Source organism: Procambarus clarkii, chromosome 60 (genome assembly GCF_040958095.1).
Source record: "Procambarus clarkii isolate CNS0578487 chromosome 60, FALCON_Pclarkii_2.0, whole genome shotgun sequence".
Lineage (NCBI taxonomy): Eukaryota > Metazoa > Arthropoda > Malacostraca > Decapoda > Cambaridae > Procambarus > Procambarus clarkii.
Genome location: NC_091209.1, coordinates 20,023,594 through 20,048,402, shown reverse-complemented (window position 1 = coordinate 20,048,402; position 24,809 = coordinate 20,023,594). Strand labels below are relative to the sequence as shown.

General features: G+C 36.1%; 1 protein-coding gene across 4 annotated transcripts in view; it reads right to left on the bottom strand.

The window, feature by feature from the left end:
- Positions 1-24,809, bottom strand: part of LOC123767014 (beta-alanyl-bioamine nonribosomal peptide synthetase ebony) — a 43,913-nt gene that overhangs the window by 4,346 nt on the left and 14,758 nt on the right. For all 4 annotated transcript variants that reach the window (XM_069307672.1, XM_069307673.1, XM_069307671.1 and 1 more), the window contains 17 exons: positions 21,930-22,047; positions 20,934-21,119; positions 19,910-20,098; positions 18,107-18,202; positions 17,707-17,846; positions 16,919-16,994; positions 14,363-14,474; positions 12,978-13,145; positions 11,731-11,927; positions 11,473-11,571; positions 10,908-10,995; positions 9,333-9,542; positions 8,863-9,031; positions 8,273-8,392; positions 3,448-3,591; positions 1,906-2,002; positions 1,177-1,260 (listed from right to left, as the gene is read on the bottom strand). In XM_069307672.1, coding sequence (XP_069163773.1) covers positions 1,177-1,260; positions 1,906-2,002; positions 3,448-3,591; positions 8,273-8,392; positions 8,863-9,031; positions 9,333-9,542; positions 10,908-10,995; positions 11,473-11,571; positions 11,731-11,927; positions 12,978-13,145; positions 14,363-14,474; positions 16,919-16,994; positions 17,707-17,846; positions 18,107-18,202; positions 19,910-20,098; positions 20,934-21,119; positions 21,930-22,047 — 2,293 coding nt within the window. The remainder of the gene's footprint in view (positions 1-1,176; positions 1,261-1,905; positions 2,003-3,447; positions 3,592-8,272; positions 8,393-8,862; positions 9,032-9,332; positions 9,543-10,907; positions 10,996-11,472; positions 11,572-11,730; positions 11,928-12,977; positions 13,146-14,362; positions 14,475-16,918; positions 16,995-17,706; positions 17,847-18,106; positions 18,203-19,909; positions 20,099-20,933; positions 21,120-21,929; positions 22,048-24,809) is intronic.

The window sequence follows — 24,809 nt, the reverse complement described above, 5'->3', positions numbered from 1 at the left end:
GTGTTCTTAGTACGCTCCTGATGCTCCTATACCAAAGCCCTTGCTATCATCTTCCACGAGTAAATATACTGTCTTTTTAATTGCTACTCATATATTTCCCTTCAGAAATTTTGCATTGTCTGGAAACATCTATATACAGGATCCACTTGCTTCAAGGACTTCTGGTTTACTGTTCTGCCAGTTATATCAACTGAATTTGATATTGTAATTGGAGCCATATTTATCAAGTAATACCCATTAAATCTGGAATACTGAATTGAGTTGACCGAGTGGCATGTGTTAAACTGGAAGCCACTACAGGTATTCAATTTATTGTGGGACAACTTGGCCCTCACTAGGCCAATGTGTTCCCACAACGTTGATTTAGGATGGTTCCAGCATTTCCCTGATGTGGCTGTTGAAGGGAAGGGGGAAATGGTTGGAGGGAGGGGAGAGGGGGGAAAAGGGCAAGGGTATGGTGAAAAAGGGCAAGGGGGAGGATGGAGGGAAGGGGAGGGTAAGGAGGATAGGATGAAGGGAGAACAAGGGTAGGATGGAGGGAGAACAAGGGTAGGATGGAGGGAGAACAAGGGTAGGATGGAGGAAGAACAAGGGTAGGAAGGGAGAGATTAGGGAGGAAGTGTGTGGAGAAGGATATCTATAAATGTCCTCAAATACAGTAGACCAGGTTACTGTTTTAATGGTGTTTCTGTAAGGCTGTTAGTTTAGCAGTCTAGTGGCTGCCCATCTACCTATCTTAATCTTCTTGCCTGCCTGCCCATCCACCGGCCCACATGTCCACCAGCCAGCACTCCATCCATCCATTAAGCTCTCCTGCCTGCTAGCCATCTAGCCAAGCCACCCAAATAACTTATGGTCATTGGTTTTTAATCCAATCACATAGTCAAAGACCAGGATGATTATTGCCATCTCCTAGAGGTATTTCATGCTCCAAGTTCTCTATACTTTCCATATTCTTTGTGTCATCTTTTACATGCTGTATTAAGAAGTTTTTCTCCATAACTTCTACTAATTTTGGTCCCCACAAAATCAAACTAACTAATATAATCAATTGAAAAGAACATACTAAACCTAAAAATCACACTATTGTGATTTCTGGGTGTATACTAAACCTAGCTGTAACTGAATTGCAAACTAACACTTTTTTCCATCATACAGCAGCAAATGTTTACTAACCTGTGTGAGAGGAGATGTATTTGTTGTAACAATTGCCTTGAACCCTTTCTTCGTTGCTAATTTCAAATTTTCTTCTTCCATGATCTGAAGAAAATTTAAAAGAAAATATTTAACACATTAATAACTCTCTGTTGGGTCAGTGATCGAGAGATTGAGTGTACTCACCTAGTTGTCCTTGCGGGGATTGAGCTGCAGCTCTTTGTTCCTGTCTCTCAACTTGTGTACAGGTGTGTGTAATTACCTAAGTGTAGTTACAGGATGAGAACTATGCTCGTGGTGTCCCGTCTTCCCAGCACTCTGTCATATAACGTTTTGAAACTATCGAAGGTTTCAAATCTATGACCTCTTGTTCTTGAAGTTCCAGGTCTCGTGAATTCTTCGCTATCAATTTTTTCAATTCACAGTACTATTTTGTACATAATGATCATATTGCCTCTTTTTCTTCTATCTTCAAGTTTTGTCATATTTAATGCCTGTAACCTCTCCTCATAGCTCTTGTCCTTCAGTTCCGAGTCATTTAGATGCATGTCTTTGCATTTTTTCCAGTTTGTGTGTATATAAAGGTGTTCAAGATCTTTGAACGTATGAGAGAGAGAGAGAGAGAGAGAGCGTGTGTATGTGATCATACATGTGTGCCCTACATATAAATATATAATTCTTATTTTAACTACAGTATACTGTACTATAAAATATATGAAGATATTTCATCTTATTAACATAAACACGTACCTTGATAAGTTCCACATTTTCCGCTGGCCCAAGTTCCAGTAATGTCCCCATCATAAAGCCGTGCAGAACTGTTCCAATTTCCTCTGGTAATTTAGTCCTGTAAATATTTATCTTTTAAAATATTATTTTTTCTTAAATTAAATCATACAAATAAAGGGAGAACATAACAAAAACATGTGGGATAAAGGGAGAACATAACAAAAACACTGAACATTGAATATAATGCCCCTGTGTGGATCATTATTACAAATAGGGTTGGTCATTTTAGGGCCAACTCTATTTGTAATATACTTTACATCAATAACATATAAAAACATATAACAGAACTTGAACAAAATCACAAACCACATCAGATTTGTAGATGACATAAAGATCTACAAGAATCATCAGTCATTGAAAGCTTCTCGGCAAGAAAGAGCTGCAGTAAAAAATCATCTCGGAACTACGCCAATTCTGCTGCTAGAAAAGGTGGAAGGACTCGAAACTAACTCTACAACCCACACATGATTGGGTTCATCTCATCAAACTCTTTAAAATACTGAACAAAATGGAAAATATTAATCCAAACCACTTCTTTAAAAGTCCAATATAATTTACACACTGGGTAACAGATTCGAGCTCAACAAGCCACAATGTCGAGCAGAAAATGGATGCTTTTTCACCCCCTAGGATAATAAACCCATGGAATCACCTACCTGCCAAAGCCATAAATGCCCAAACAGAACAATCCTGTTCAAAATTCAACAGAAAAAATCCTCATGAATAATGGTAGGACCTTTGACAAGTTGCCAGCTACCTGTCAATCATTAATATTTAAAACATTTGGAAGTACTGTATTGTATATTCCAGAATTGGAAAGGAAAAGAAAATTGCTATGTGCAAGAGTAATGTTATATATTAATCAATATACCTGTATGTATATACAAAACATGTTTTCTGTATCAAAAATACAAAATTAAAGATATCAAATTTAAAGACAATATTAGTAATGAGTGGCCTTTTCCAAAGGGGCCACTAAGTAGCTCACTATCGCTGGCTTTAACACTTGCAGCTTCCAAGTCTTAGGGAATCACACCAGACCTTTCAGACCCACTTGAGCCTACTGGTGGCCAGGACCAGAATCTAGCTTTACAAGGTGAGGGGGGGGGGGGGAGTTTGGGAACAAGACCAACCCAAAATTGAGAGAAAAAAGGCACAAGCACACCAAAATAAACAACTGCTTGAAAGAAATTGGTAAGAGGTGTACTGATATACCCTAACTCCAATATGCCCGAAATGCTGTACATATTAGCGGCTTTACGGGAATGTAAACTCATCATGATATGTAAATATAAATATATATGTTGTAACTCTGCATCTATGTATGTACTTTTCCTAAATAAAATATTATTATTAATATTATTATTATTATTATTATTATTATTATTATTATTATTATTATTATTATTATTATATATAAAAACTTTTTTTTTTACTAAATATTTTTGTAGAACTTTCTAATTTATTTATTATCACTTTTACTAAGAGTTTATCATTTCTCACCTTGCTGGTGTTTCACAGACGTCCAGGATGGTAAGTATATATTCAAGATTATGGGACAGCCCCTCCATTGGCGGCTCATCACGGAAATCAAGGTTTAAAGCACAGCCAACGACCTCATCCGAGCCTCGTCTTGTTAATACAAAGCTGTTGCAAAAAAATTGCAGATTTTGGACTTTAACTACAATTATAGAATAATAAAATAAATAAAATAAATACAGTACATGATAGTTATATTTTGCATATGTTATTTAAGTAACAAATACCTTGTTTACACAGCTGTAAAATCTTAAAATTATAGATCACTTTTATTAGCATTATTATGTAATATCATTACTAAAGTATTTTCATATTTTTATTTGTGTTTAAGTTTTTAAACCTTCACTGTCACAAAATATGGCTTAATTTAAAATTATATTTCTTTTGTCAGTAATGTGCAGGTAAAATGTTATATCCAGATGCGTTATGAAGGGCTGACTAGGTACACTTTTACACTTATTACACATAGGCACAGATTTTGTATTTACAGTTCACCTACCTTAACGCCGGCACTGTGGACTGTTACACGTGACAACTCCGTGGTGCGCACGAAAAAAATAAATCTTTATAATAGTTAAAATGCATTCCAAGATCATGGGGAGGGGAAAATATGGACCTTAATTTGGCTGTGGTGGAGAGTGGAAATCTTGTGATGAGTTCACAGTTCACAGGTTTTACGAATGAGATGCCCTGTGGAGTTCGCTCCAGGAGCGTGAATTACCGCAAATATATTTATACCAATTTACTTTAGTGTCACCGAATTTTTTCACTTGTTTTTTGCAGTTATATTATGCAATAATGTGGAATTTGATAAATTTCCATAATAAAACATGCAGAATATAAATACACATAAATATATTCGTGTCACTGATATACATGTAATGTTATAGTCTTTGAACAATAAAACGTGCTGTTTTTGCCATTTTCCACACAGTATGTGATAACAGAAGTTAAGTATTCCAGTATAATTTTTTTTTTTTTTTTTTTTTTTTTTTGACATATATACAAGAGTTGTTACATTCTTGTACAGCCACTAGTACGCGTAGCGTTTCGGGCAAGTCCTTAATCCTATGGTCCCTGGAATACGATCCCCTGCCGCGAAGAATCGTTTTTTCAGATTCAGATTCAGATTCAGATGTTTATTCAGGTAAGGTATATACATACAAGTGATGTTACATTAATGGATTGATATATAGATAGAGCTAGTACATACAATGCCTAAAGCCACTATTACGCAATGCGTTTCGGGCAAGAAAACATTAATATCTAGAACTTAATACTAATTGAGCATAAAGAATAAAAGATGTTGAGAACAAATACAAATAAAGATAAAAAAAAGGGGGAACATGACTGAAAAAGCAGCACAAATACAGTAGGTTGACAAACAGTGTTGATTAAAAAAAAAAAAAAAAAGAAAATAACAGACATGGGTTGACAATAGAGGAGTGAGGTAGATTACAGGGAATTTATTAGGTAGTGTTTAGTTTTTATCTTAAACTGGTTGAGAGAGGTACAGTCTTTAACATGGTTGGGAAGGTCATTCCACATTCTGGGCCCCTTGATTTGCAGAGCATTTCTAGTTTGATTAAGACGTACTCTAGGAATATCAAAACTGTATTTATTTCTGGTGTGGTGCTCATGGGTTCTGTTACAACCTTCTATGAAGCTTTTAAGATCAGGATTGGCATTATAGTTTAGCGTTTTATATATGTATAATACACATGAGAGAATGTGCAGTGACTTAATATCTAACATATTAAGAGATTTGAGTAGGGGTACCGAGTGATGTCTGGGGCCAGAGTTGGATATTGTTCTAATAGCGGCTTTGTGTTGGGTAATTAGAGGACGTAAGTGATTTTGGGTAGTAGAACCCCAAGCACAAATACCATAGTTGAGATAAGGATAGATAAGGGAGTAATAGAGAGTCACCAGGGCAGGGCGTGGTACATAATATCTGATCTTAGAAAGAATGCCCACAGTTTTTGAAACTTTTTTTGATATATTTAGAATGTGTCCCTGGAAATTCAGCTTGTGGTCAATGAGAATGCCAAGGAATTTGCCATCTAATTTGTTACAAATTTGGGTATTGTTTATTTTGAGATTTATAAGACTAGAGGATTTATTGCCAAACAGAATATAGAAGGTTTTGTCAATGTTAAGGGTGAGTTTGTTGGCAGTTAGCCAAAGATGGACTTTATTTAGCTCAGTATTTACTGTGGCATTTAGAGCAAGAGGGTCAGGACTGGAGTAAATGAAGGTTGTGTCGTCAGCAAATAGAATTGGTTTGAGGTGTTGGGAGGCATTTGGAAGGTCATTAATGTAGATGAGAAAGAGGAGAGGGCCAAGTATGCTGCCCTGAGGAACACCAATGTTGATGGGTAGGGTGGGAGAAATTGTATTATTCACAGAAACATATTGGAGCCTGTCAGTAAGGTAGGACTCGAGGTATTGTAGGGAGTGTCCTCTGACTCCATAATGATGTAATTTAAGAAGAAGGTTATGGTGGTTGACAGTATCAAAAGCTTTACGCAGGTCCACAAATAACCCAACAGGGAACTCCTTTTTATCAAGAGCTGTATGAATCGAGTTAAGCATACTAATAAGTGCATCGTTAGTGCTTTTTTTGGGTCTGAAGCCATATTGGCAAGGGCTAAGTATATTGAGTTTGGCTAGATATGAGTAAAGCTGCTTGTATATAAGTTTTTCAAAAATTTTTGACAAGTTTGGCAGGATTGATATAGGTCTGTAGTTGTTAACATCTGTGGGGTCACCACATTTGTGGACAGGCATTACTCTCGCTTTTTTTAGAATATCTGGAAAGGTTTGGAGTTCAAGTGACTTGTTGAAGAGCAAAGCAATAGCAGGGGCTAAAGATCTGGAGGCTTTTTTGTAAATTAAAGTTGGTATCTCCTCAAGGGCACCAGACTTGGTTTTAAGGGAAAGGATTATCTCATTGACGTCAGTGGAGTTAATAGGCTTTAGGTACAGAGACTGAGGATAGTTTCCTGTAAGATAGTCCTTAATGTCAGTACTGGAAGATGGAATATCATTTGCAAGGGATGAACCAATGGAAGAGAAGAACCTATTAAACTCAATAGCAGAATCAGAGGCTGAAAGCTGACCATCGTTATTAGACAGGAGAGTCGGTTTGTTATTTAAAGATTTCTTTGATCCCAATATTTGTGAAATTGTGCTCCAAGTTTGTTTAATGTTGCTCTTTATTTGAGTAAATTTATCTTCGTAGTAATTAGTTTTGGCTCGTCTAATTATCTTAGATAGCAATAATGAGTAATTCTTTGAGAATTCTTTGGAGACAATTCCTATCCTATACTTCTTCTCAAGGTCGTGTTTTTTGTTAATGGATTTCAGTATTCCCTTTGTAAGCCAAGGATTGTTAAGCCTTTTGCTTGTGACTTGTTTTGTAAGCCTAGGACAGTGGGTGTTATAAAGGCTAAGAGTTGTTTGTAGAAAAGATTGCACTGCTAGGTTGATGTCCCCTATGTTACCTAACTCGGACTCCCAGTTGACATTATCAGCAGCAGTTATAAAATTGTTTATAGCAGTTTCATTGTGCAGCCTAAAGCTTAACTCCCTTGTTTCTAGAGGTGGTTTGCTAATGTTAGTTAAGAGAAATGTGGGGTAGTGGTCTGTAGTGCTATCGGTGATTATACCTGAAGTAAGCGGAGAGGTTATGTTGGTCCAGATGTGATCTAGAGTCGTGGCAGTGCTATCAGTGATTCTAGTAGGTCTAGTGATTAAGGGTATGAGGAGGCAGGAATTCATACAGTTGAGGAAGCTAACAGCAGTAGGGTGTTCTGGCTCGCAGAGGTCAATATTAAAGTCCCCTGCGATAATTAGGTGGTTTTTGTTCAGTCTGTTATCAAGTCTGTTATCAAGTTTTCATCCAAGTACACATTTTACTGTTGCGTTAAACAGAGGCTACAGTTAAGGAATTGCGCCCAGTAAATCCTCCCCGGCCAGGATACGAACCCATGACATAGCGCTCGCGGAACGCCAGGCGAGTGTCTTACCACTACACCACGGAGACTGCAGTGATGAGGAGACTGCTTTATTCCCAAGATGTACCAGGTACAGTAGTAAGAAAAAGGATGAACAGAGTGGGGTAGCCCTACTACCACCAGAGTACCTACAGAGTACATAGCCCTACTGATACAGTATTGGAGCTTTGAAGACACAGATTCCGGAGATAACCAACTAGCAGGATTTCATATTAGGGATGATAACAATGAGGACCAATGAGGTGTCATAACTCTCCATTAACTACAGGAAGGTCAAGGGAGGAATATGATAAAATGCAACAAAACATGCCTGAAGATAATAAAAAAGATACCCACAGTGGCAAAAAGATTTTCAGGGGGAAAATCATGCTTAATAAACTTGACAATTCTATGACCGGGTCACCAAAATAAGATGAGAAAAGATGGGTAGACGGCATCTTTCTAGATTACCAAAAAAAAAATTGATTCAATTCCCCACAAACTATTTTATACACAAGATGGAGAGAAATTAGGGGATAACAGGAAAGGCACTGGATTGGGTGAGTGCTTGATAGACAGGAAACAGAGAATCAAAGTTAGAGGATATCGAGATAAACAGGAGTGGAAAGAGTGCTCTACATGGATCTGTTCTAGGACCATTACTCTGGTAATGGTACTCCGTTATTACCGTATTCAGATGTGTAAGTTACAACATCGAGCCTGGTATACAAGCTTTGATATATCTGCTGGTATACAGTACAGTACTTTACATTTTTTTCATCATTGCTCACCTCAGTTCCTTCTCGACCAAATGATCATATACTGTATTAATCAGCTCGACGTATTCCCAAGGTTCTGGACGGAGCCACATCTCCAAGTCTCCCTTCGTAGTAAAGCTCTCACTCACCAAACTGTTGAAAAGTGAAAACCAAATCTGAAATATTGTCCTTAAAATTTGTGATATTTCCCTATTTTTTATATTAATATATTATTGGCATAGAGTTTAAGACAGATATTAATTTACAAAATATGGTTTCTATGATGATCACAAACTGCAATATATATATATATATATATATATATATACATATATATATATATATATATATATATATATATATATATATATATATATATATATATATATATATATATATAATATATATATATATATATATATATATATATATATATATATATATATGTATATATATATATATATATATATATATATATATATATATATATATATATATATATATATATACATATATATATATACATATATATATATACATATATATATATATTAATACATTTTAAACTTGTTAGTTACTCCTTTTTCCAATCAGTCGAGATTGGAAAATTGTCAAACACTTACGCAGTCACAGCATCTCTATGGCTATTGTTGAGCATCAAGAGTGTATATTCATTGTTCTCTGTTGCTTGCCGGCATACGTCAAGTGCTGAGGAGTCTTCCTGCTGTCTCGCACTCTTCAAATTTGCTACAATATCCTTCAGGGTCTTTGCTTTCAGAAATACCCCAATATCTGTAACATTGAACTTTGCTTAATACAAAGGTCTTTATAGGCAGTTCATTACAAAACTTCCACTGAGAGCTGTCTAGCTCCAGTATTGCACTTCTAATCATCATCTAAATAGCAACAGTGTTTTCTGACAAGAAAAATTAATCCCACAGTGCAAGCTAGGTAAACCCCAGTTAAAATCCTATCATCAGTGTAGGTGTCAAGATGAGCACCAAGAAATTAAATTACAAAAAAATCAAATTTTCTTTGGTACAAAGTTAATGGATTACAGCACTGTATATAACTAATAAATACATTCACTTGCCTATATTATAGCCAAGATCCTTGAGTGTTGTTACTGTCATGACAGAGTTGAGGGAGTTTCCACCAATCTCAAAGAATGAAGCATTAAGCGAGAGGTGTTTGCCTCTTGCAGCTGTTGGGCCCAACACACGGGCAACTGTTAGTAAGACAGCACGAGCTGCCGCCTCCTCATTATCACTCACACCACTCAAATCATCATCTACTTGATAATCTACAGTAGCATAAAGTTTGGGTAAAGATTAATTCCAACAAGATAAAGAAAACTGTCAAAGTATGTTGACCAGACCACACACTAGAAGGTGAAGGGACGACGACGTTTCGCAATCGACTTCAGAATGGTCCAGGACGGACCGAAACGTCGTCGTCGTCCCTTCACCTTCAAGTGTGTGGTCTGGTCAACATACTTTAGCCACGTTATTGTGACTCATCGCCTGCAAAACTGTCAAACTCTATATCTAATTGGGGTTAATACTAACAAAGGGGTTAACACTTTGATAAGTGTGAGGTCTTAAATTAAAATTCCGAGCAGGGTAAGATCATCTTGCCAAAATTACTTTACTGCACAGATCCTCAAATGATGTGTTAAATATGTTTGAAGTCAGAGGTCAAAAGCAAAACCTAGTAATTATCCTCATATATAAACCCCTCTGATGCAGCAGCAAAAAAATTGGCTGAAAGGATAAGAACTTTTTTGAAAACCTTGAAAACTCAACACAATACCTGATATTTAACTAGGAGATTTTCCCTTCCAAATTTGAGGTGGAAGATGACAGATAGTAATGTTGTACTAGAAAAGTGAAGAGGTACTTAATGGTTAAATGATTTAGCGGGTTGTATTCTGGGGAAAATTAAGATTAAGGACCTGCCCGAAACTCTATGGGTGCTAGTAGCTTTACAACAATCCAAGAACTCTTGTATATGTAAATGAAAAATCAAAACAAAGGAAGGAGGCTTGATCAACAAACATGCATCAAAGAGTTTAACGAAACTTTGTGAAAAATTCATATTTAATCAGCGGATAGTGGAGCCAACTAGTGAATAATACTATTGATCCAATTTTCAAAAATAATGAACTAATAAATATCATAATATTAAATACAACATATATGGACCACAATCTCATTGATGTAAAAATAAATTGTTGAATGTAATTAAATATTATTTTTATATTTGCCATTCAGTAATTACCAATAGCTATAGCACTGGGGCTGTCAAGCCTTAGGAAATGACACCAGTTCTCCAAGCTAGACTCACTCAAACCTACCACAAGTCAGGACAATACCCTGACTGAGGGAAGAGGAGCCAAGAGACCAGAGTAGGGTGGGTCTCAAGCCTGATGCAACTTCTTAAAAGCCCCATTGCTATAACTTAGAGGAGTAACTGAGGGGATACTCTCACAAAAACCATTAATAGGGAGAGGAGAATGTTTCCCCCTTTATAATATTTCCACACAGCCATACATTGGGTGCAATATTAATAAGAAAATGCATCCTTTTTAACTCAGTTAACAATACTCTTCAACCCCCGGCATACAATGTAACGATATCTGTTCAGCCTTCCTCGTAAAAGCTCTTACCTTCTATGTTTTGCTCATAAATACTGAGTAGCTGTTGACGGTCAACTTTACCATTCACTAGCAATGGTAGCTCATCCATGTGAACAAGCTAAAAGTCAATATTTTAACATTAATATAAAATAATTGCAGTATTGTATAGTGCCCACAAAAATCAGCAGCGCCTTCAAATAAGACTAATTACTAGAGGAATAAGGAATTAAAGGACAGATATAAATATATTGTATAAATACAGTACAGTATTAACTTTCACTGACAGCTGATGTGAAAACTTGCATTTGATCCATCCCTCACTACAAATTTTATAATGGAATTACCAATAAAATTATGTGCATTTTCTCATATTCAAGATGGGCTCTATGACAGTAACAAAAATCCTATCTTGGTAGAATTAAAGCAAAAATAATGTGTTTTTTGTTTGTTAAAATGCTTTTTACCTCATGCAAAAATGTTGTAATAATTTTATAGTACAGTATGGTATTTACAATTAGGTACTGTGCTTCTAACTTCATTTCATATTTAAATGACCTACATTTAATCTTTGCGTATCTGTCCTCTGAGTGCTCACCTGTGGTTGCATATAAGGCAGGAGAAGTGATGCAAGATGTGCTTTTAACACCTCAGGGACCAAATTCTTGTTTGTGCTTGTGTAAAATGCAACTAGAGCCTGAAGGAAAGATGAAAAAAGAGTATAAAAATATTGATCATGATAAAGAAAAATCATGCAAAATTGTAATTTATGATTAGGGTCGGTAAAGAAATGAATGTGTGTGAAAAGTCTTTACTCCTTGCCAATTTAACCAAAAGAGATATATACAGTACATACCTGATTGATCTCCCCAGGGTTGTAGCACAGAATGTAAACTTTATCAATACCCTCCACCTTCAGCATTGCCATTTCTACTTCATTCAGTTCAACTCGATTCCCTCGGACCTTTATCTGAGAGTCTAACCTTCCCTCAAACACCACAACCCCATCCACAATTCGTCCAAAGTCACCAGTTCGGTACAGCACTGAATAATCTAGAAGAAAATAATATCTGAAAAAACTACAGTATAGTATTTTAATTACAACATATATTATAGTTAATGGTACAGTATATAATATCTAGTACTGTACTGTATACAAAAAATTTAATTTCATCATCTATAATTTCTCATTATCCCTAAACTTTACTCAATTACAGCATAATCACTATTGGCTTCATTCTAGACTCATAATTGGAAATCCCAGGTTTGATTTCCGGGCAGGACAGAAATGGTTTGGCATGTTTCCATTCACCTAATGTCTCTTTTCACCTAGCAGTAAATAGGTAAGGTTGAGGGCCACAGGACAAACTATACTGAAAATCAAACATGATAGGGCAGATCTTATAAACATTTCCAAGATTTAAATTACCATTCTTGTATATAAATATAGCATAGTACCTGGTACTTGGGCAACTATTGTGAAGTTACATCCTGTGGAAGATCAGTAACTCAAACTTTAAAGGGGAATGGGACCTCTATAACAGCCTAATGTATGTATATGCACACATGCTTCCTGTCCCTGACAAATTGAATTATTATTCTATTTCACCAACATGACAACTAAATCAACATCCAATAATTACCCAAAATGCTTTTCATACAAGTCACTTTGCAATCATGGATGCACCTTAAACAATTTTATCCATAACAATTAATTTTTAGTTATCTTTTGTACTGATATGATTGGTGTGTATACACAAAACAAAGTCGCAACAAAATCTCATGTATGTTCTTTGAAAATAAAGATCTAAATCAATAAATATTAGTCCAAGATAAACATAATTAGGGAATTTGCAAAAGTGTATTTCACTAATATTTTATTTTATAAATTATGGGTACTATTCACTACAGTATGTATGTTTAAAAAAAAATTATTAATTGAATGATGAGATGATAAAAGAATACTTTAATTTTAAAGAGAAAACTAGGAGAGGCATTTAGAAAATGTAATGAATAATTAACCATTCTGTCCATCATATTTTTGGACTAAAATATGTATACTGTATATACATCGTAAAGTTCTCTAAATACAGAGAGACTAACTTTGATCATCAGAATGCTTGTTCATTATGAATTTTTCGGGCTGTGCTCCACCAACGTAACCGCTGGCAACATTGAGTCCTCCTACGTAAACCTCGCCCATTTGACCCTCTTTAACTTGTTCTTCATCAGTATTGAGAAGGTAAATCCAACAGTTTGTGATGGGGACCCCTGAAAAAGACAAATTAATTTAATTTAAAAATGCATAAATGTTTAAAGTGATATAGGGGTGTAACATATTTATAATATATTTAGCATTCACCCACCACTATTAAGTGCACTTCAGTTTTGTATTGTCATAGTAAATGGTCATTAGGGCAAAAGGAGGGGGACCTTTCACAAGCCGCCGGCTTCCTGTCCTCGTTGAGGCCACTAGTATTAATGGCCCTCAGGTAAATTCAAGTAAATATTAACGGAATCTTGCAAGTTTAGATGAATTAGCAAAATTGCATATTATGCTTAAGTTTCCAGTACCAGATGCAAGATGCTGTTTTTCCTTTGATGCATCTCACTGCTGCTTTCCAAATACAAAATGCATCTTCTCATTGTACTGTAATTAATTTCTTCCTACTTTTAAAGGCATTATTTAGCCTTCATTGCTAATAAATCTTTTATGTGGGCATAATTGTAGTCAAACATATACTGTACAGTATAGTTAAAGCATCAACAATCTTAATAAGCAAAAGGAGGAAATGAAAACAATATTCATTTAATTATAACAAATATACAAGGTATGATTAGCAACTTCCTGGACTTGAAACACTCACTCATCAATCTGTACTTATTCAGAAATGTGAATTTGCAGGCACACAATTTGGGTTTTGGTACCAAACTTAATACTGCCCGTTATGGCTGGTGATTTATTCAATACAATACAATACAATACAATACAATTTTATTTAGGTAAGGTACATACATACAAGTGTACCCTCGGAGGATCCACCAGAATTTCTACATGAGTATTTTAGGGAGCCTCAAGCATTTTCAAAGCATGGTTGATTGCCTGATTTAGGTAAGGTACATACATACAAGTGATCCCTCGGAGGATCCACCAGAATTTCTACATGAGTATTTTAGGGAGCCTCAAGCATTTTCAAAGCATGGTTGATTGCCTGACCTTGTGAAACATACTTATCAGCTAGACTTTCACCGTATCACACACTTAAAATCTTAAATTTTAAGGATTTTGCTTAAAATCCTTAGTGTCCTTACAATATATGATACTATACAGTATATTCAGTCAAAGAATACTTTAGCTATGCCATGTACCTGGTCGAACAAACTACATTCTGTAGCTGCGTCTTGTGAGCCATAGTGGATGCAGAAGCTATTTTTTAGCATTAATGTCAGTAATGTGCAACAGTAGAATGCTTCACCAATACACTCACCGATGGGAACTTTGTTATTCACTAACTTGGCAGCAGCATCTTTACTGTTACAAAACTGTAGATAAGTCACATCACCCATCACCTCTGTAGACCCATAAAAGTTGCAGAGTGTCTAGAAAAAACAATGATATAAATCACACAAGCTTACAAATAATTTACCAGTTAAATTAAATGTTGTATACTCAATTAAAGCAGAAATACATAAATCAAATTTTTAAACACTCAGACTGTATGCCTCGATTTATGTCACTCTAGATACTTCAAACTCAAAGCATGTACATTAATAAAACTAACAGGTAGGCCTACAAGATATGGATTAAATAAAAAAAAATTGCCAAATACAGTTACTGTACTGCGCTAATTAAGACTTTCAAATACAGTATATCCTCGTCTTAACCTCGTCTTAATATCTTCTTCTACAATTCATTTTATTTACAAAACCCTAAACAATTTTGTTTGGTAATTCTTTACTTTAGGAGAAATTAATTCAGGAATCAATGCCTCTGGCTGAGCAGAATACGCAGTAAATAAATAAATAAATAAATATGTTTATTCAGGTAAGGTACATACATACAAGTGATGTTACATTAATGGATTGATATATAGATAGAGCTAGTACATACAATGCCTAAAGCCACTATTACGCAATGCGTTTCGGGCAAGAAAAACATTAATATCTAGAACTTAATACTAATTGAGCATAAAGAATAAAAAGTGTTGAAAACAAATACAAATAAAGATAAAAAAAAGGGGGAACATGACTGAAAAAGCAGCACAAATACAATAGGTTGACAAACAGTGTTGATTTAAAAAAAAAAAAAAAAAAAAAAATAATAATAACAGACATGGGTTGACAATAGAGGAATGAGGTAGGTTACAGGGAATTTATTAGGTAGTGTTTAGTTTTTATCTTAAACTGGTTGAGAGAGGTACAGTCTTTAACATGGTTGGGAAGGTCATTCCACATTCTGGGTCCCTTGATTTGTAGAGCATTTCTAGTTTGATTAAGTCGTACTCTAGGAATATCAAAACGGTATTTATTTCTGGTGTGGTGCTCATGGGTTCTGTTACAACCTTCAATGAAGCTTTTGAGGTCAGGATTGGCATTGCAGTTCAGCGTTTTATATATGTATAATACACGAGAGAATTTGCAGTGACTTAATATCTAACATATTCAGAGATTTGAGTAAGGGTACCGAGTGATGTCTGGGGCCAGAGTTGGATATTGTCCTAATAGCAGCTTTGTGTTGGGTAATTAGAGGACGTAAATGATTTTGGGTAGTAGAACCCCAAGCACAAATACCATAGTTGAGGTATGGATAGATGAGGGAGTAATAGAGAGTAACCAGGGCAGCACTGAGGCAAGAAAGGTAAAGAACTGTGTAAGTCACAATACACTTACTGTACATATTTTTCTAGTTTTAATTTATGCAAGTGGGGTTGTTAAACAGGATTGCTGTCTTAATGTTTCATGGTGTTATAGTGTTAATGTTTCATGGTGTTATAGTGTTTGCTGCAAAATATTTTATGCTTACAGTATTCTAACAAAATATTTTTATTTATTTATTTATTTATTTATTTATTTATTTATATATATACAAGAAGGTACATTGGGATTGTGAGGATACATAGCATAGTAATTACATTCTTGTAAAGCCACTAGTACGCACAGCGTACTAGTATATTTATATAAGCATACGATGAATCACAATAACGTGGCTGAAGATATGATGACCAAACCACACACCTTCATCTTCTGGTGTGTGGTTTCGTCATCAATGTTTATACAAGTTTGGCATCCTTAAAGTTGCTGTCATGGACACAGTCTTACAATAACAAACATGACAGAGCACCTCGGAAATGGCTGTGTATTCTTCATTACTGTACTATCAGGAGTCTGATAGCCTTATTGTGGCCATTAAACTAACGACTGACCTCTAGGTGACTAGACGACTAGACCTCAAGGTGTTAACATATCACCTTGCCCGAAACGCAATGCATACTAATGGCTTTAGGTATTGTATGTACTAGATCTATCTATAAATCCAACATTATGTTTGTAAATCAACTATGTATGTACTTTCCTGAATAAAAGTTACTTTAATTTACTTTACTAGGATGCAACCCACCAGTTACCTAACTCCAATGTTCATATTGTCTGCTAGATAAACAGAAGCATCAGTTGTAAGGAAACATGTCCAAATCATCTTCAATAAAGTCTATACTCAACTGTTTGATCATTTCTTAGCATATTTGCCCACCTGGCTACTCTGCAGCTTAACCTTGAGGTCATACTTTGTCACCATCATTACGCATTAAAACGTGAACATAAAACTCTTTGATCATAGCATTATCACTCACTAATTGTCCTAATGGCTTTGCTTAAAGATTTTACCTAAACTAATATGTTTTACCCTCACTATACTTTTTTAAGTCATAACTAATAGCTTCTGATGTTAACATATCAAAACATGTTTTAACGTGTATGCTGTACACGTTAAAACTCATTGAGTTTTCTTTTACTCTTTTGCAGTGGCAGCTGAGTGCGACACTCACCTGACCACTTGTGAATGTCTCAAAGAAGGAATGTAACAAGTCTGATTTGAGGACTTCACCGGAACACACCCACAGCCTGTGGACAAAAATTTGACTATAAAATACCTATACAAGTACTGTACATCATATTTTTTTATACAATCATTTATTTTTATAAATAAAGTGTTCTTGTTACTATATTATTATTAATTTAGGAAAATCACAGCAATTATAAACCCTTAATTTTTCCTGTTACCTTGAAATTATCGAACCTTTGAAAAGGCTGAAAAATTTGTAGGTTATTGAGCCATACCACTTCTTTAAAAGGTCAGATGTAACTCATATAAGGAGCAACATTTCCAAGCTGAAGAAGCCACAATGTAGGACAGAAAACTGGAGATGCTTTATCACCCATAGGATTATAATCCCGTAAAATTGCCTACCTGCTGAAGCCACAAATTCCAAAATACCAGTACTGCTGGAATTCAGAATCCAGCTGGATAAAATCAGGCAAATGGAGGGGGGGGGACCCTTGACAAGCTGCTAGCTTCCTGTCCTTATCAAAGCCACTAGAGATACAGTGATCTTCAGGTAAATTCAGGAAACATTTCACTCTACAGAAATTTCTCTCTTCTCAGAGGAGAAGTATTATCTACAAATAAAATCTTCTTTGTTTCGTTTTCAGCTCTACACTGTTGTCAGCTAATTATTTCTTCTCCACACAAACACCCTTGTCTTTAATGTATGTTTGAAGTGCAGCATGATATTATGAATACTGCACTTTACTGAAAAGACTAACAGGTTCATACTTAAGAGATGACAGCTTTGGAGAGTCATCTGCAGAGCAGTGTAGTAAAATGGATCGCAACAAGCTTGGCACTAACACCAGCCTTCCAACTTTCTCTTTCTCCAGCACGGCCACCATCTCATCCACAGCCTGAGTCATGGTCTGTTAATCAAAATTAGTGTCTTTTGGTTAAATGTTTTAACAAAATATTTTATAAGGGAAAGCTCCATTCAGAACCATAAAAACAGAAAAACATACAGTATTGTCAACTGCTTTTTAACATATAAAATCCTGTCTTGTATAAGATGGAATTACTCTAAGGCAAATCTGTTTCCCAGACTGTTAGGAAATGAACTCGGCCCTAGTGGCCAAGTTCAGAAAGCAGGGAGACCACTCTAGTATATTGTGGAGCTCACTCTTACCTTAGGGATGACGACCACTTGATGGCCAGTTAACAACGGGCCAAAAATCTCGCTGATGGAGTCCACAAATATGATAGTTGTTTTAAAGCAACATACCTGCAAGAGTTAAGTAATTACATTCAGAATTTATAATTATTCATTATTTTGACATAATTGTGTAATAAATTTTTGTCCTGAAAATTCCATTGTAATCATGATTTACTGATCAATATTTCAACTAAAGAACCTGCATTTTAAGAGGCAAGTGTTTTATACCATGCATCTACTGTTTATAATTTTTAAGCAATTTAATTGTCTTTCAAACAGTGCATATACTGTAGAAAAGTGCCAGTGAGAGATGAAACAGGCTAGAAGGGGGTGCCATCTCATTTATGGTCTCTTCTCATTAAAGAGTTTTTGGAGTAGCGATATTGTTATAGAAACAGATAAATAAAATTTACATTGTGCTTATTATTTTATGGGAATAAATATACTGTAATGGATAAAGCCACAAATATGCATTCTGTGCATAATGTAAAAAAAAATAGTGAAAATAATATACTGTACAAGCTTAATGGAGTAATACCTAAATGAGAAAGATAAAATGTTGAATGGTTGAAGAGATTTAGAAAATGACAATTTTTAAAAAAATATGAGACTGGAATTTTTGCAACAGAACATGGTAAGTAATTTTATAATTGTAAAAGTGTAAGAGCCCAAATTTAGTAATTAATGTTCACAGTAACATCACACACAGGTCCATTTGCCTCTTCTCATGCAAGATGAGAAGAGGCAAATAAAGCTGGTTACATAGATTTACTTCTTGGTTTCTCTTTTAAACTGGTTGAGAGTAGAACAATGTTTAATCTAATTAGGGAGGCCATTCCAGAGTTCAGGACCCCTAGATTTGCATAGCATTTCTACTCTTCTAAATTTGCACTTTTGTAATAGAGGACAGTATTAAAAAGATATTTGTTTCTCGTATGATGCCCATGGGTTCTGTCTGTTACAGCCCTCTAAGAAGCGCTTAAGGTAGTGATTAGTATTGATTGCAATTCAAAAATGTATAGATATATAGTACACTTTAGACAATGTGCAATGACTTAAAATTAACCATATTGAAAGATTGCCGAGTGCTGTCTGGGACTGGAGTTCTTTATTGTTCTAATTGCCGATTGATATTGAGTAATTATGGTGTCAAAGGTAATTTTGGGTTGTAGCACCCCAGGCCCAGATACCTTAAGTTAGATATGGGTAGATGAGTGAATAATAGTGTTATAAGGGCAGTGCAAGGTACATAATATCATATTTTAGAGAAAAGAATGCTTACAGTCTTAGAAACTTTTGTTATATATCATATGTGGCAATGGAATTTTAGCTTGCTATCAATTTGAACTCCAACAAATTTTCCATGTACTTTATTCTTAATTTGGGTGTTGTTAATTTGATTGGTGGACCTATGACTAGGTTCACCATATGGTCAACAATATGAAGAACATTTTACCAATGTTAACGGTGAGTTTGTTAACAGTCACAGATAGACTTTCTTTAGTTCAGCATTCAGTATCCTTTAGAATAAGTGGGTTAATAAATTTAATATGAGGAGATTAATGATTAAGTAAGTAATTATCAAAAGAAGCCACCAAGCCAGGAAGGCTATGTAGATTAATGATCAAATACATCTTAACTTCTGCCAAAATAAACTTACATACTTTGCTGATTCTCTAGATGTTATGATGATTCGATGGCTACCAGTAATGATCCTCACAGGCCTTTTTAATGATGAAAAATAAACATTTCTAATACAGTTAAAATAGGACTAACCTCATCTTTTTGGTAAGGAAAGGTCTGCCACTGCCAAGCCAGACGATTTAGCAGTGCTCTGTGAGACAATCTGACCCCCTTGGGAATACCACTAGAGCCTGAAGTGTATAATATTGTGGCAATAGTGGACCCAGTGAGAGCCACACCAACCTCTTGAGCTGTCAGGTCATCACCGCTTTCCATGTCGATCTATGATGGAAAAGTTATTTCTTCAAACATTTTTGCAATAATAATAATAATAATAATTTTATTAATACAATATATATAAGAACATATTATAGTGATTCCTTTGTAAGAACAGAGGTTGCACATTAACTAAAACCACTAATACTCAAAAGTGTTTTGCCCATAGTTATAAAATAATTGTTAAGTTATTCATAGGTCTACAGGGAAAACACACAATACTAAATAAGAAATAACCTCTTAGTTATTCTAATTTATTGAAACGGCTGCAGTCGATGAATTTAAGCGACCTCCAGGTATGAACCGCCTGGTTGAACAGATGACCAACCGGGCTGCGGGGCTGTTGAACCCCGGAAGCTATATACACAAGGTAGCCACAAGCTAAGGTAGCCAGTCACTTACAAATACTGTACAGATTCTAAATCTTTATCTACAATCCTAACAATCTATTTGATATCGGAATTGAACAAAAATTGATTTTAGCTCATTATTTTATGTGATTGGGTTTGTAGTACAGTACACAAACTTTATCAAGGGTTCCAATTGATTTTATTTTTTACTTTTCATCACTATTAATTTCTTACCATTAATGACTAATGGTAGCTAACTATTATTTCTACAATACTGTACTTATGAATAACATAGCTATACTTATGGCTGAAGATGTATTTATTTATTTATTTATTTATTTATTTATTTTTTATATACAAGAAGGTACATTGGGTTTATGAGAGTACAGAGACTTGACGTTTTACATTCTTGTAAAGCCAATAGCACACATAGCGTTTCGGGCAGATCCTTAATCTAACATAATTTAATTTAACAGACTTAATGGCATTACCTCTGTCTGTAGGTCCTCAAGGTGAAGGATGGGCACATTGTTCTGCAGCTGTGGGTTGGTGTGGCCAGAGTGGATGACTGAAGGGTGACCCTGGGCAAGCAGTAGAGCAGGCTTCGAGTCCTTCAGTATATGGGTGAGACGGGCCTCGGGAAACGTCACTTCGAGAGGCAGATATGCTGCTCCTGCCTTGTCATAGATTAAATTTTAAGCAGATTAGATATCTATTAATTTGGTGACTGCATTATTTTTTATTTGCATTAATGAGCTACAATTAGAGTACATATTATTTATAAGATACTGCTCGGGTGATGGAGGGCACATTTTTAATACCCACTATTAATGTGTACTTCACTATACTCATCACTTCACTATACTTCATCTCTTTATTCATTATATTCATCACTGTAACCATCTTTAAGTACGTTTATTGAGACAATAAAGATACAGTAAATCTCAAAAGAATAGAGAAGCTTAGGCTATTTCTATCCCCCAATAACCATCATAACTATACACACACATATCCTTCAACACTGTAATCATCTACACTATACATGACCATCCTCATCACTGTATCCATCTTCATACTGTTTTCATCATTATAACCATCTTCACTACCCATATACCCCCCTCTACAGCCATCATCATAACTATCTAAGCTCTTCTTTACCACCTTCCCTTTCCTTCACCACCTTCCTTACCTTTCACCACCTTCCCTACCCATCACCACCTTCCCTACCCTTCACCACCTTCCCTACCCATCACCACCTTCCCTACCCATCACCACCTTCCCTTACCCATCACCACCCGAGAAGAAAGACCTGCCATCCTGCAACGTTTAGTGAGGTTAGCCGCAAGCCTTTGACCTCCAGCCTCTTGACAAACATCATTATATTCAGATATAATATTATATACAATGATATATCATTATATAACCAACATTCTCTGTTATTGACATAGATAACCGAACACAGGTAACATGGAGTATAGATGTATTACCTTGTGTATGGCTAGTAGGGAGGTGACGTAGTGAGAGGATGGTGCCATACACACAGCCACGACCCTGTCTCCGTCAGGGTTAGAACACGTTGTGCTCAGGAGACGCTTCAGTATACATCTGAAGACCAAAAAGGTGAAAGGAAATGTATATGTTTATCTCTCAGAATGTTTGGTAATATGTTTATTGTTTGTGATGTGTGTCTATGTATGTATTAACACGATGTACTGAACGGGGTGAGAATAGCTTGAGCTATCTCATCCCTTTGTGTGTATTTTATCTCAATAAACTTATTTCAATTTCAATTTCAAAAAGGTGAATAAGGTATATCTTGTATAACAGAACAATATCAGTAAATTAAAGCCTTAAGATTACAATTTCTGAGGTCGTGCAAAACACAGAATGGGAAAAATAATAAAAGTATGAAAGTAAATTATAAGTTAAATACAATGCATTGTGTCGGGGGACAGGAAGCCTGAGTGTATTAATACACGTTAGGATTATATCTAGGTCACCCCCCCTCCCCCCCTATCCCAAGGTCAAATTACTGACCCTGCCCAGGATGTAACCCTATAACAAGCTGACTATTCTGGAATGAAAAACCTGGAATGATTTTTGTTACCCAGTGTTGTACTTTCTCTAAAGCAGCTATGTCCTTCTGAAGATGAGGTCTCCATGCTTTAATACAATAATGCAAGTGGGGGGGGGGCGCACCAGAGATGTATACAGTTTACCTGTATTTGCCCATTTCAATTTTTAGTTGAATTACTACCTTCTTTTTTCCTTAAAGTTAAAGGAACGTCTGATTATTCCTAGAGTTTGGTTGACTTTTTATACTGCACCTCCTACCTGTTGTGCAACTGATAGTTATATAATGTTCAGTTAGTTTAGTTTACTTTAGTTCATTTATTATGCACCCCATACCCATCTTGTGGGCGGTAGTGGAAAGGGTTACAGAGGCACATAATGGGCTCAGGCCTTGGCGTCCGCTGATTGGTGGGAGGTGGAGGATTGCCCCACACTCTTCGTTTTTGCACGTGGTGATACAGGATATTGTGCATTTGTTCTCGATTATTGACAGCGTCGAAGAAATGGCTGAGGCGGTATGCCCAAGTGGTAGTGAGGAGGACAGACAAGATGATAATCGACCGTTTGAACTAGTAGTGAACAAAAAGAAACGGAGAAATAATAACAGACAGCGAGACAGTGAGAGTGACGATGAGATTGCAAAGAGACCAAAGAATGAGACCCTACTCAGCAAGACTCAAGACAAGACAAGAAGGAAGAGGCTGTTGTTCCCTACATCATGCCAATTGAATTTCCACCAAAAGCTAGAGTGGACGGTACGTCTAGCTAAACAATGTTTGGAATACGAACCACTTTTCAAGGAGGGTCTTCACCGGCCCTACATAACAGTTGGGACTGAACAGGCCGTGGAACGCCTCACGACGGTTGGTTTTGAGAATGTAGTGATGGTTCCTCCAGAAGAAGGTATGTTGCACACAAAGATCATAGTTTTCAAGTTTCCAACTTATTTGGATCCTGACTGTCTTCTTCTTAACAATGATAATGTTGTCTGGGCGAAGAGAAACAGTGTTCGTGGTGACAAACGAAGCCAGGTTGTTGCCTTGGTAAAGGGTGAGGCGCCGGAGAAAATTTTTGTGCAAGGACTAGGCTATAGGAACGTTGCAAAATACGTTGAGGAGCCCATACTGTGCATGAAGTGTTCACGTTGGGGGCATATGGCATGGAAATGCCAGTTTGACCCCAGGTGTCGGTATTGTGGGAAAAATCACGACTCGCGAGAGTGTAGAGTCAAGATTGAAAGAAGTGAAAAAATCATCCCATTTTGTTGCAACTGTCGAGGCAGCCACAATGCTGGTTCCTCTCTATGCCCCATGAAGCCTCATCTGAAAGAGACTAGAACGGGTCCTACAAGCAGGATAGATGTATCCTCGCAGCAAGGAAAAATTGTGCAAGAGGAACATGGAGGAAACAGTTGGAAGTCAACGGCAGCCCCTATGATCAATGTGTGGGAAAAAGGGACGGAGAAAGTAAAGGCGAGCTTAGGGAAAGTACATCATGCAGTGGAAAAACTGAAACCTTGTGACGACAAGGTTCAGGACAATATGGTCACCTCTGAGGTTGGTAATCAAATATTGGAGTATCTAAAAAAACTAGATAAGAGGATTGAGGCATTGGAAAAATTGGCTATGGAAGGTAGACGGGGTGAAGATGGTGGTGAAACAGGACGTGTAATTGAAAGTAAAACGAGACGTGAAATGGAAAGTGAAACGTGCGTAGAAGAAAGTAATGATGTGCATGAGGTAACGATGATAGAGGATAGTCAGGAGAATACACTTTCTAGTAGTGTTAGCGGTGTTCAACCTCCTGTTGTGACAAATGGTGAAAGAACGGTTAAAGTAAAACGGGTTACAGAAATTACAAAGAAAATAGATATGAAAAATATTACCTTCGATGTTAGTAGTAGTTGTGAAAGTGAGGAGAAAGAAAAAATGTTACGGTGTTGGAAGGAAGTTTCTAAGGTACTCTTGTATCTCATGGAATGTGACGGACAGGGCAAAGGTAGTTTTATTATTAATCATGGATGAAAGTAAATTGAGAATATTATCTTGGAACATTAATGGATTAAAAACTAGAGCGGCGGATGTACACTATTATACTCTTAGAGAGGATATTGACATAGTTGCACTCCAGGAAACTGGGGATAGGGATGGTAGCATACTGAGGCTAAATGGCTATAGAGGTTTTCATTTATATGCTGATGGAGGAACTAGGGGGGTCTCATGTTATGTCAAAAGTACCATACCTGCCGAGATAACTGGAATCCCTCAGAGATATAGAGGTATTGAAAGTATTAG